A 13,517-nucleotide genomic window follows, 5' to 3' on the forward strand; every position below is an offset into this window, starting at 1 on the left:
GGGAGAGGGGAACAGGATGCAGTCTGGTGCTTTCAACAGCCTCAGCTTCCTCATCCATAGAAGGAAGAGCTGAACTGGATGGTCTCTACAATCTGCTCCAGTTCTGTTGAGTTTATGCCATAATAATACAGTCGCCATTATACTCAGCACAGCCCACTGCGTACTGGGAGCCAAGATCAGCACTGGGCCATGGCCGTCCACCCTGGCCTAGTCCCCAAACACAATGCTTCAGAAACAAAGGTATCCAGGCTATAGTGATATAGTGGAGAGAGCTGGGAAGGGCTTATATTTCCCCCAATCCAAGGCATGTCTACGGCTCCTCATTGACTTAGCCAACACTTTTTCTGCAATAATTGCAACAAAACACAATCATCTTTTGGGCTTTACCTTCCTCGGTGAATGAGGTGTGTTGATTTTGTTTTCCCAGCCTTTGGGTGGCTAAATCGGGCGCTGTCTTTATCAAAGGAACACATATTCCAGTTCTCTGGGAAAAATTATATTAACCTCAGCACTGAAATTCAGTTCTTAGGTAACTGGTCATAACCAGCATCATGACACAGGCTGCTCAGACGGTGCTCTGGGCCAGGAAGAGCCCACTGGGAACTCCCAGATTTTGTTAAAGTCTTGTGGAATCAAGTTCCTCATGATCTGACCTAACCCCTACCCAACAAGTAATTAAAACTCATTTTACTGACACTGGAAAGAAGCCACGGAGAATGTAGAAATGCCAACTCAAGGAGAGATCGGTTTTGCTTCAAGGCTCTTGCCTCCAAACCAAAATAGAATTCCTTGTGGTCTCAGTGCTTCAAGCTGTAATCAGCAAAGCACACAATCTAGCTGCCTCTGTTCTGTCAGGACCAAGGCAGAAATACTTCCCCAGTACCTTCCCACCAATGAACAAAATCAAATACCTGCACATCATTACGTAAGGGAGAAAGGAGCTCAGGACCCCAAAGCCCCAGCACAATCCAAAGGGCAGCACTCTCCCACTTTGATGCGCTAAGGAAGGGAACACGGACACAGCAGGAAGAATCAGAGCTGTGCTGGGACAGCCCATCAGGCTGGCCTAGATCTGAGCAGGCAGCATTAGCCACTGGTTCCCTAACTTCAGAGAGTAGCACCAACCAAGGGCTAAGTACAGTTACACTGCACTGACAGCCTGTTTCAGATCAAATTGGCTGCAACCTTGACCCAGAATGGTCAGTGTTTGGTGCTGTCCCCATCTTCCCCTTAGTCCCATCTGTGCATCACGTCCTTGAAGTACACACAGTGGGCTCTGCCACCTGATCTCATCATCTACCCTTCCCAGTGAGTCTGCCAGTATTGCCTTGTCAGGTACAAATTCCATGGTCTAATGTAGTAACAATAAACAGCAAGAGTAATGAGGCTAATAAGACCAATCATTTCTGGACTAATAACCATGCCAGGCACTGTTGTATGCATTTCACAAATATACACTAAGAAGTAGGTACTACTGCTATGAGGAAATTAAGAAACAGGAAGGCTGAACAACTTGTCCAACACACACTACAAAAAATAGGGCTCCAGGGCTTGCACTGTGGCACAGCCAGTAAAGCTGCTGCCTGCAGAACCAGCACCCCATATGGTGCCAGTTTGAGTCCTGGCTGCTCCACTTCCAATCCAGCTCTTGCTATGGCTCAAGTTCTTGGGCCCCAGCACCCATGTGGGAGACCAAGAAGAAGCTCCTGGCCCCTAACTTTGGATCGGCCCAGTTTCAGCCACTGCAGTCACTTGGGGAGTGAACCAGTGGATTGAAGATCTCTCTGTAACTCTGCCTTTCAAATAAATAAATAAATCTTAAAAAAAAAAAAAGAAAGAAAGAAAAAAGTAACAGGGCTCCAATTAACCTAGCGAAGGGTACTACGCCCTCCTCAACTCAAATGTCAGCACTGATCCACGGTGGACAGAATTCTTGCCTGTCCATTGTTCCATCGAGTAACACTTCTAACTTCACTTATCTCCAGCTTCCCTGCCCCCCCCCTCCCCCCGGCAGCTGACTATTCTGAGCAGCTCAGTCCTTGACATTCACGGGGAATGCCAGCACATGAAGTCACTTGATGAGTACCTGACATGCACTATGCCTTTTATACTCAAAAGCAAAGCTCTTTAGTTATCAAATGAAGAAATGAGAAATGGAGGCTTAGACATGAAGTGACACGGTCTCCAACCCCAACACTTCCTCAAGTTTAAATAATACATGTGGGAATGGCCAAAGCCAAGATCTGGCTACAGTTCCCCAAATGACTAGGTTACAAAAATGGAAACCATTTCTCTGAGGCTCCCTGGACTCATATACAGTGAAGGCAAAGGTCAGGTCGGTGGTATCTGAATATCCAACACCACAAAGAGTCTCTGATGAGAGCCTGCTGGCCTGACATCAGGGTGGGCCACTGTGACCTTGCACAGTATATCTTATACCAGCAAACGGAGCTCACAAGATCAGGAACCTAACTTCAGTCTTACTCTCTTCTCCTCCTTCAGCCTGGAAGAAAGTTCCAAGGAGTGGTACTGGAGAAGACCGCCCCACTATGCACAAGGAGCCCCATGACCCTGCTGGAGAGCAGAATTTAAAGATCCCCGAGTTGGGAGTCAGGAGCCCTGAAGTCAAATCCCTGTATCATTTCCTTCCCTAGGTCTCAGTTTCCACATCTGAAAGCAACAGGACTAAACTACACCTGTATGGGGCCCCATCACTCCTGAGCTTTCCCCACAAGGATACAAAATGTGAAGGGTGCCTCTAGTATACCAATCACATGAATGAAATGATACTTTGCTTTCCTACTTTTAGGCATTAATCACTGGCAATCCACGCCTCTGATCGGTGTAAGATAAACAGGGCTTTACCACCAAGCTAATATATGTCGACCGAAATCATGAAAGTTTCATTGTTAGGAGATTCTGTTAATTTTTCTGCAATACTGTGTCTAATAGACCCCATTCACTCTCATGGGCCTCTTGGAGATCAGGCTCCAAGTATGGCAAGCCCCAGACTAGATACTCTCTAAGGTCCCTTCAGCTTGTGTAATTAGCAAATCCCTGAGCAATAAGCACCAAGAAAAAAAAGGCAGGGCAGTGGATGAGCAGGGGGCTGGAAGGCGGCCAGTGAGCCCTATGGCAACTGCAACCAACAGTAGTGGTTCTTAAGCCAGGGTTGTGGGCAGCTCACAGGCAAAGACAGGTTGGTCAGCAGCCCCAGACTAAGTATGTCAGGGTGGAGCTGGAAGCCACAAGGCCATTTTCACTTCTTCCCAGCCCAGGGAGGACTGTTGGCAATGCTGTCTTTCACCACAGATGGCAAAGACTCAAAGAAAGGTCCCACAAGTAGTCTCAGAAGAACAGAGAAAAGCAATTGTCTTTTCCTTTTTCATCCCTCTCCCAAACTCTTTCCCTTTGGCACTAGAAGCCAAGCAGAGATGAGAAAAATATTTAATAGAAGGCTTTTTTTTTTTCATGAGTCCTACAAGACAGAAAAACTAGCAGACAGGAAGCATAAAAAGTGAAATATAGAAAAAAATAAGGCTTTTCAAAATAGGGAGCTTATATTCAGAGCCCAAGTCTCCTGCTTTCTACTTGGCCAAGTCATTTAACCTCTCAAAGCCTTGAATTATCTATTTGTAAAGAAGAATAAGGATGCCACCAGAATTGGCTTTTACAAGATGATAGACTCAGAAAATATTTTTCAAGCTTCAAAGATGTAGATAAAGAGCAAACAGCTTCAGCACAGACTATCTATTTACTAACTGGTTTGTGCTTTCTAAAAAGAAAGCATTCTAGCACATTCAGGAAGTGCCCTTCTTCTTTCGGTTCCACAGGCAAAAGCATTTTTCATCCACTGTCTTTTGCTGGATATGCCAGAGAAAATTCACCTTAAGTCACTCCAGAATGGGTTGGAGGCTTGGACCACAGAGTTGACAGAGGCATCATGGGAAGGATTGTGTTTTGTTATTTACTCTTAAAGAGGTCAGGGACAGACCTAAACATATATATATTTTTTTACCTTAGCAAATGGGCCAACCTTGATTTTATCTAAATATTTTTTGAGAAGGCTTTTTTTTTGTTTTTCTTTTCCCCTTTAAGACTATAATATTTTCAAGGGTAATCATTGGGCTCCATGTTTAGGAGCTCCTTGCTTTAAGGAGCACTTCCTATTAAGTTTACCAGGTTTCAAAATTTAAGAACTAACGTGGTTGCACTGAAGATAACAGTGAGAGCTGCTGATCAAGATATAAAGCCCTGGCCACAGAATTCCTGCGTGTGAGATTCCACAGAACAGTATTTGAGGATTTTGCATTTCTCAAATACTGACAGCTTGCAGTCATTGGCCTGAGAGAAGACACTCAAAAGCACGTGGATGAAAATTCAAACTTACATGGAGAATAAAGGAAGACATACATTCAGATGAAGTCTGACTGGCATGCATGGGCACTCTCCAGACATGGAATTAATTCCCAAGTTGGCTACTTACTGGCTGTATTGCCTTGGGCAAAATACTTAACTGCTGTAATCCTTAATTTCTTCACCTATAAACTGTGGCCAATGAAAATAATAGTAGGGTAAAGATAAGCATTAAATAATAGCATGCACAGGGCTTGCACATCACAGAAACACTAGTAACTGATGAGTATTGTTATTACTGTGACAGAGGCTTTGATAACAAATCTACATTCCATGTCTTCGCTCATTTCTTCAAACATTTCTATGGCTTCAAAAAGAACTGAATACATCATCTGCATATATTATGACAAGCTTCTGATGCCAGCCCCACTTACTGATCACCAGCTCTCTTAAGAAAACTTCCAGGCTGTACACCTTGACAGCCAAGTTATTCACCTTTGCATCTCCAGATCTCACACATTCCAGGCACCCAACAATGTGACTACTGACTGGAGGGTGGTTTGAGTGATTTAGTAGGTATCCCCAACTGCCCTTCCCCACCTTGTTAAGAGACAGTCTTTTTTTCTTTTTTTTAAACAGATAGAGTTAGGCAGTGAGAGAGAGAGACGGAGAGAAAGGTCTTCTTTCTGTTGGCTCACCCCCAAAATGGCCGCTACAGTCAGAGCTACACCGATCCGAAGCCAGGAGCCAGGTGCCTCCTCCTGGTCTCCCATGTGGGTACAGGCGCCCAAGCACTGGGGCCATCCTCCACTGCCCTCCCAGGCCACAGCAGAGAGCTGGACTGGAAGAGGAGCAACCGGGACAGAATCCAGCACCCATATGGGATGCCGGTACTTCAGGCAGAGGATTAACCCAGTGAGCCAAGGCGCTGGCCCCAAGAGTTACAGTCTTCCTTCTTCCTCAAAGACCATCAGTTTCTCTATAACACAATCCAATACCCCAAACAGAGCTTGGCAAAGTGACTTGTACATGGCAGATACTCCACAAAAGTGTGCTGAGCAAATGCCGCTCATAGATTACATCCCAATAAGTCACCACAATTAACTCTGAAAACCAATACCCAAAGCTGTGAGAGCACAGAACAGGAATGCCGGCATGAAGAAACACTAAGCTTCTAACAAACTTAAGGACCCGTTTCCTGAAACTCGGATTAGAAGGTGAATAATCGTGAAGCCTCTGATGCTCTCTCCAATGCCATGAAAAATGTCCCTGAGAACACTCAGAACACATCTGCTTTCTGTCTTAACTGCTTGAAGGATTTACCAACTCCATTTTATTTACTAGCCACTTAGGATAATCACTTCATCTCTCAGGGCCTCAATTTCCCTCTCTGTAAAACGGAGATAGTAATTATCCCTCTGTCACAGTGCACAGGAGGGTTAAATGTTATCGTGCATGCCATGTGCTTGCAACAGGCCCATGTACGGAGCAGAAGCTCAGTAAATGGGCACCACACCTCCTCCACTGTCACCAAAATTAAGTGCTGGCCCAACATTAACTCACCTCACAGAACTGCTTTTATCATGCTGACTCTCTCTCCTTTTCAAAAGGCACTCAAGTATTAGCCACTCCTCACAGTGGTCCCAAAACGCCTGCCTGCTCCTTTAACAGGAAAACTCTGTCATCTCCCAGTTCCTTACTCATAATTTCCAAGTGGTCACAAGTAAAATGGCACACATCAGTGTATTCTGGTTGCTGAGTAGGCAAAACACTGGCTTTTTCCTTGGAAAATACACACCAGGATGAAACTTTGGCAGGATACCAGCCAATCCATTCCTGCCTCCCAAAGGCACTCGTTGTGTGCCAGGCAAACTGGGATGCCCAGAGACATGCCTGGCCTTTGACCCTAGAGGTGAAGCCCAGACATAAACTCTTACTGCCTCTTACCCTTTATTTCTGATCCATTGCCTAGAGTGCTCATCACAGGGAGATTTAAATAAAACCACTAACATCTGCACAACACAGCACACTCTCTGCCAAGGAAACACAGTGAAAGGGACAGTATCATACACTGGGGTTCCAGGTTTGAAGATTTAACAGTTTTTTGGTTGAGCTACATATATTTTCCTAAGTAATCCACACAGCAGGAAAGGTCATAAACTGGAAGGCACTTAATTACTAGGAGACTTTTTTTTTAATTGAGAGAATTCCACACTACCCAAATTAATTCCTATCTGGAGTTTCCACATCACCAAAAAAGTACCCAAAAGTTCTATTCCTATGAATAACCACAAAATAACACAAGCCACATTCTTCAAGTTTCCAAATATCTCACTTGTGAAGTATATGCCAACAAGATTTTGTGGTATGCCCCAAAATTTTTCCTTATATTTGGGGTGGTAATCTTGAGCCTTATGTTTTTGAAACACTGAATTGTGATCCACTTAATTATTTATAACATACTCCCTTCCATACTTGTAAGATCAGGGATAAAAAAATAAAATTTGAACTGTAGTGGTTATCCACCAGTAAGAAACTAAGGCATACACTGCACACTTATGCAAAAGGTAACCACTCAGAGTCTCACCTCCAGAACTGGATTCAAGAATTAAAATATGCAGATTAGGGAGAATGATGCCTTAACCCAATACTTCTAGTTCAGAAAAAAAACACAAAATTATTGTGTCATCTTGCATGAAACATTCACTGCTGTATTTCTTAAAACATGAGACTCATCAAAGCACTCTAACATGACACTTTTGAACTTCTAGCCTTGCTCCAATTCCTTCTCCAGTTCATAAGTAACCACACTTTTTTAATGCTTAAATCTGTTTTTCTTCCCAACCTTGCTAAACAGAATTTTCCTCCTTCTCTGCTCTCCACACTGACACATACACAAATCTGTTGCATTTACTCTTATGTTTAGCAAGATCAATAGCAGGTGCGTGTCATTTATCACTAACCCTGACCTAGGAATTGCTGCAAAATATGCACACATTCTCCTAACACCTAGCATCACCAAATACCCTTATCACACCCTGCAAAATACATTAACACTATCTGAACGTGCAGAAACAGAAAGTTAAACTAACTGGCAGCTCTATTAGCAGGCAATGAAGAACTTACCTAGAAAGAAAATAAACGCTCAGTCTAATCAATGTCACATCTTTTAGAGTCATACACTATTAATATAGAAAAAGGATGGAAAATGCGCCAGGTCAGTAAGTTCCAATTTACTACAATTAAGTGAAGGACAGACCAATAATGGGGCTGAATACCTGGCAACTCTGTTTAATTTAAGACAGCAGTAGGCTCAGAGCAACAGACTGACAATTATAAAGACAAAAAAAAAAATCCATTTACTTCTGGCTTTCAAACAAAACCTAGTTAGGCGGCATTTCTCCAACCACTTCAAAATTCACTTCACTCACCCACCACTGACTCCAAAGAGATCTCTAGAAGCATCCCCAAGCAGAGTAAAACATTCAGAGTGGCTCACAGCACGAGGAAGGCAGGCAAGACCCGATCCAGCACTAACAGAATTCTCTCCCCTGCCAACATTTAGGACCCTCATGCTTCCTTCTATCAGCTCTGCATGTGTCCAAGCGTTAGGTATCAAAACCCACATCAACAGCGATTTGCCTACAGAAACCCAAGCATCCCAAGGATATGGAGGGCTGTCCATAAAGGGCTGAAATTGGAAAGTGCTTCTCCAAACCTCACACAACACAATAACCCACCGGAAGAAATCCACGCCCCTTCCTAACTTCCGCCCAGTGCTGCCTTTTACAGGTGGGATAGCTCTGCTTGCTGGGGGTGAGTGGGTGCTGCTTGATGGGGTCTTGAGTTCCAGGGCAAATGCCCTATTTTGAATTGAGTTTCCAGAGGCTTCTGTAATTCTGGGTTTGTGGTTTCCTCCTTACCTAACCTTTCATCCCACCCTGTTAATTCACTTAAAATTTTAAAGGAATGGCTTTGCCCTTGGCCCAGCCCCCAAACACCCCACTGCTTTCGTGCAGGGTGGTCCAGTTCTTTCTGCAGCCTTAGGCCTCGCTACTCCCGGTTTGGTCAGCTCATCCAGACCTCCCTCCACAGCCTGCTAGAGCCCTGCGGGCAAGTCCTGCCCGAGCAGCAGCCCAGAGACCCAGCAGTCTCCAGGTGGGGATCTCTGCGTACGCACCTCTTTTCACCTGCGCTGTTCGCAGTAAGGACTAGCGAGGAGGAGTCCTGGGGCGGAGAAAATCCCAGCCTGAGCTCCTCATTCCTTTGGGATTTTTCCACCGGCCCTTATCTCTGCAGCTGGGTCTGCGGGCGCGGCTGGGCCGTGGAAAGGCGCATTCGCTGCCCGTCTCCCAGTCCCTTGCTAGTGACCTTGGCCACGCCGCTTCGCCTCTCTGCCCTCGGTGGCCTGATGCTACCTACTTGGCGGGTTGTAGGAGGGTTACGACCATGTGGAAGCGCCCAACAGACTGCCAGACCCTCGGGCAGTGTGCAAGATCGGGAGAGGACTTCCCCCTTCCGCGACCCTCGGAATGTCCAGGGCTCGCTCAGTCCTCTCCCCGCGGCCAGTGCCCGGGCCTGGACACTCGCAGGACCCCGGCAAGGCTGCGCACCTAGGGTGGGGAGGGACCTGCACGTCTGAAGCCCCCGGTTCACTCGGACAAGGGCGGGGGGGGGGTCCCAGAGGGGCGTGGCTCCCCCGGCACCCAGGCTGGGAGAGCAGAGCCAGCCTGCAGCGGCCGGCGGGGACCGCGAGCGTCCCCCGGCCCGACCTACCTCCTCCAGCAGCGTGACTGTGTTCCTGCAGTTGTGCAGCCGCGTGGTGAAGCTGGACGTGGTGGGCGAGTTGTAGTCCTCGGTGGTCTCGGCGATGAACTCGGACACGGAGATCTGGTCCGGCATCCTGCCGGGGGGGTCGAGACACAAGCGGGGGCGCGGGGTGAGTCACGGCGCAGGCTCCCGGGGCCGCGGGCCGCCCGGCGGCTCATGAACGCCCCGCCGCAGCCCGCAGCCCGCCGCCGGCGCCCGGCCTGCGTCCCCGGAGGCGGAGGCAAGAAAAGTCCGGCGGGGGTTTAGGAGAGCGGCGGAGATCGGCGCGGGGCCCTTCAAACTCCGAGCCACGCGCGAGGCAGGGGGCTCTCAGGGACCCGCCTCCCTCTGCTCATGCCGGCGACGGCGGCGGGAGAGGGGTCGGGGATCGGCGGGCGTCGCGCGCGCGGGGCAGATCGGGCGGCTCGCCCAGCTCCTCGGCAATCTGACAGGCGACCGCGAGGGCCCGACTGACTGACTGACTGGGCGCGCACTCCCGCGGGCGGCGCTTCCAGCTCCAGTCACGGGGACAAACAAGGAAGTGCTCTGCGCACGCGCCGCCGCCCCTCCGCCCGCGCGCCGCCCCCGGCCCGGCCCCCGCCCCCGCCCCCGCCCCCGCCCCCGCCCCGCGCGCGCCGCCTCGCGGGCCTCGTTCCGGCCGCGGCGGGTCGCGGGGCTCCGGAAGCCCGCGTCCCCGGCGATCCGTCGCCGGCCGCCCCCGGCGCGGTGACTTCAGAGGGCTCATTAACGCGTTTTTGCCGGGGGGGTGGCGGGACCGAAAAAAGTTGTGCGTGTTCTTTTTTAGTCCCGTGTGGGTGCAGGAAGCGAGGCCGCGAGAGCCGCCTCCTGCTGCGAGGGCCGCGGGCCGGGCGCGGGGCACAGGGGCGGGGAGCCGGCTCGGCGGCTCGGGCTTGCAGCTGACCGCTCGCTCTCCCGGCGCAGGGAGCGCACCGCGTCTGGAAGGCTAGTCCCGTGCAGTGTGCTTGGGTCGCTAAACTACTGGGAGAAGGCAAATGAAAGGTGGTTTTAATTTTTGTAATCTTTCATTTGCGCCTTTTTTTAAGACCTGGAGGAAGGACGATGTCAAGGGGGTGTAAAAGGCATTCCCCGAGGCGCGAATGGTGCTCAACAGATGCCAGATTTCAGCGGAAAAAGTATGAGTGCACTCCTGGCTGAGCCATCCAGCAGACGGCTTTAAAAAATGTTTTTTATTTAAATCTTTATTTGAAAGAGTTACATAGAGGCAGAGAGAGAGGCCTTCCGTCTGCTGGTTCACTCCCTAAATGGCTGCAACAGCGGGAACTGCGCCAATCTGAAGTGAGGGGCCAGGAGCTTCCTCCAGGTCTCCCACGCGGGTGCAGGGGCCCAAGGACTGGGGTCACCTTCTACTACTTTCCCAGGCCAAAGCAGAGAGCTGGATTGGAAGTGGAGCAGCTGGGATTCAAACCGGCACCCACATGGGATGCCGGCACTGCAGGCAGCGGCTTTACTGCTATGCTACAGCTCCAGCCCTGCAGCTTTTTAAAACTAAATCTACTTAGTCCCAAGAATCCTTTTAGTTTCTCGCTACTGACTGCAGATGAAATTCATTTTAAAACGAAGAAAAGGGGGAAAAAAAAAAAAAAGCTAGGCACTTAGGAAGCTTAGCAGTGAGTGGAGCCAACAGGAGAGAAGACAGCAGTCCCTTGGGGCTGAAGGCTGGCCCTGTGGCCTCCCCGGGTTGAGCTCTGCCATCCGGTACGGTACGGTGTCCCTTCAGGTCCTCACCCCTGGCTACAACCGACTAGCCAAAGGCAGGGTTCTTGTCTTAGCCTTGGGCCCAACCGTGGTGCCAGGTGGTTGTCAAAATGCATCAGCACAGTCAACAGTCAAGCACCTACTTTGCACCCTGGAAATCCAATCACAACAATGTCACTGCTCTGAGTACGGAAGCAGACAACCAGCAAATACGCACTGCAGCGTGCAGTAAATAAGAACACAAGTGATGGAGTTGCTACAGGATAAGGAATGTGCAGACAGGCCTCTCTGACAAGGTGACATGCCGAACAAGAAGAATGAGGGAGGGGAGCCACACAGACAGGCAGCCCTCAGCCCTCAGCTGCCTCACTTGAAGGGAAAGATAAGGGTCCCAGCCCAGGAGGCTGTTACGGAGTTCAATGGCAATGGACAAGATCCTGTGCTTTGTGCCGCTCAAAGTGGGAGGAGTTTATCTCCCAGGACTGCCCCACTGTGCTCCTGGGAAGTCCAGTGAGGCGCTCACTGGTGTCCTAGGTGGGGCCATGCTGCAGGTGGGCATCTTGTAAGAGAATGAATGCACATGGATAATACCCTCCCAGAGCAACATGAAGTGCTGAGAAACCTACTTGGAGAGATAGTCTTAAAAAACAGTATACAGCCGGCGCCGCGGCTCACTAGGCTAATCCTCCGCCTAGCGGCGCCAGCACACCGGGTTCTAGTCCCGGTCGGGGCGCCGGATTCTGTCCCGGTTGCCCCTCTTCCAGGCCAGCCCTCTGCTGTGGCCAGGGAGTGCAGTGGAGGATGGCCCAGGTGCTTGGGCCCTGCACCCCATGGGAGACCAGGAAAAGCACCTGGCTCCTGCCATCGGATCAGCGCGGTGCGCCGGCCGCAGCGCGCCAGCCGCGGCGGCCATTGGAGGGTGAACCAACGGCAAAGGAAGACCTTTCTCTCTGTCTCTCTCTCTCTCTCACTGTCCACTCTGCCTGTCAAAAAAAAAAAAAAACAAAAAAAAACAAAAAAAAAAACAAAAAAAAAACAGTATACAAATTAACAGGCATCCACTTGTCCTCACTCGTTCCTCAAAAGCTTGATTTGGGACATAACCAAGTTTGAGGTCCTTGAGAGAGAGCCAGGTGGAGATAGCAGGCAGTGGAAGATCTGTACCTGGAAGTCTCTTTTTGTGTTGTAGTCTGACAGGAACTTGGGCCACCCAGGAGAAAATCCTACCTCTTTTTCCTGCATCTGGAAAGTTCTATGACTCCAGGCAAATATGGCCCCGACTAGCTTGGATACCTAAGCTCCCTGAGCCCCAGTAATCTCATGTACTCCACAAAGCACTGAGAACAAAACACCAGGCACTTAGACTTCTCTGCACTCCAAGATGGCTTACCTTTCTGTAGGCTGCAAATAAATACATTCAGACTTTGATTTTTGCATTTTGTTCCTAGTCTTCCCTCTGTTCACAGTTGTCATCTAGCACCTGTCACCACCCCTAGGCTGGAAGCCCCTGACATTCTCTGTATCTGGCCCATAGTAGACAATAAATATGAGCTGTGATTAAGCCTAGAGTCAGTGAATAATTGCCTTGATTCCAGGAGGCCTTGTGTTCCAGATTTTTCTCTTCTAATAACTGATACTGTTACCTTTGGACCTTGGTGCCATCACTTATAAAATAAAGGGATGGGTTGCCAAAAAGGCCACACAGATCTCCCCAAGCTGGAGCTGATTTGTGTATGCACTCAGCTCCACAGGTGCGAGGAAATCAAGGTCACCACAGCTAGCTAAGCCAACTGCAACGGTAAACAGCCAGGGATTTCTTTCTGGACTGAATTCACCAGAGAGCCCAAACTCCTGCCGCCAATCGCTGTTTCAGTTTCATTTGAAGATTATGTTATAGATCTGCTCCTCCCCGTCTCCAAGGGCCAAGAAAGGAATATGCTAACAATGAGATATTGTGCACTGCTAAGTACATACCTCCTCAGACTGGTCTGCAATTAGAATTTCAAAGGTTCACACCTCTACCTACCATTTCTGGGGTTCACAGGCCCTAATCCTCTTCAAACCTGAAACCATGCCCCAGTGCAAACCATCTGTACCTCTCGTTTTCTCAAATACCCTGAAAGCCATTTCTGGGTGTCTGAAAGTCTGACGCAGGCAAAGCTTCAGGGCTGGATTTCTTGCGTGGAGCTGCCCAGAAATACATACCAACCATTTGCAAGCCAGGAAACACACGCGCATCTTTGTACTTGCGCACACTCAGCTTTATATAAAGCAAGCATCATCTTTGTTGTCATCAGTACAATCCTCCTCAAAGACTATAGAATCCTTATGGTCCCCCCGGCTGTGACCTATCTGAGCCCTGCCGATGGGTGCTAGCGGGATGCTCCTCGTGTCCCTGATAACCAAAGGGTACATTTGCTATCTGTCAACAGCCAGGGGTGAAGACATGGTGGGGGGAAGATGGGGCATTTACTAAACCCCAGAGGAACTACTGGAGGTCTGAGACCCACTGATGGCCAGCGATGGTGTGCGTCAAAGATTCCCCATGCCCTCCTGGGACAGGGGCAGTGGGGAAGCATGGGAAGAGGACGTGTTCTGTGCTACACGGACCTGTG

General features: G+C 49.2%; 1 protein-coding gene across 7 annotated transcripts in view; it reads right to left on the minus strand.

Annotated features, from left to right (window-relative positions):
• Positions 1-13,517, minus strand: part of ASAP1 (ArfGAP with SH3 domain, ankyrin repeat and PH domain 1) — a 381,209-nt gene that overhangs the window by 288,286 nt on the left and 79,406 nt on the right. For 6 of the 7 annotated variants that reach the window (XM_051844826.2, XM_051844821.2, XM_051844824.2 and 3 more), the window contains one exon: positions 9,133-9,259. The exons of the other annotated variant lie outside the window; for it this stretch is intronic. In XM_051844826.2, the coding sequence (XP_051700786.1) occupies positions 9,133-9,259 (127 nt within the window). The remainder of the gene's footprint in view (positions 1-9,132; positions 9,260-13,517) is intronic. 7 annotated transcript variants of the gene reach the window in all.

This window comes from Oryctolagus cuniculus, chromosome 6, assembly GCF_964237555.1.
Source record: "Oryctolagus cuniculus chromosome 6, mOryCun1.1, whole genome shotgun sequence".
Taxonomy (NCBI): Eukaryota; Metazoa; Chordata; class Mammalia; order Lagomorpha; family Leporidae; genus Oryctolagus; species Oryctolagus cuniculus.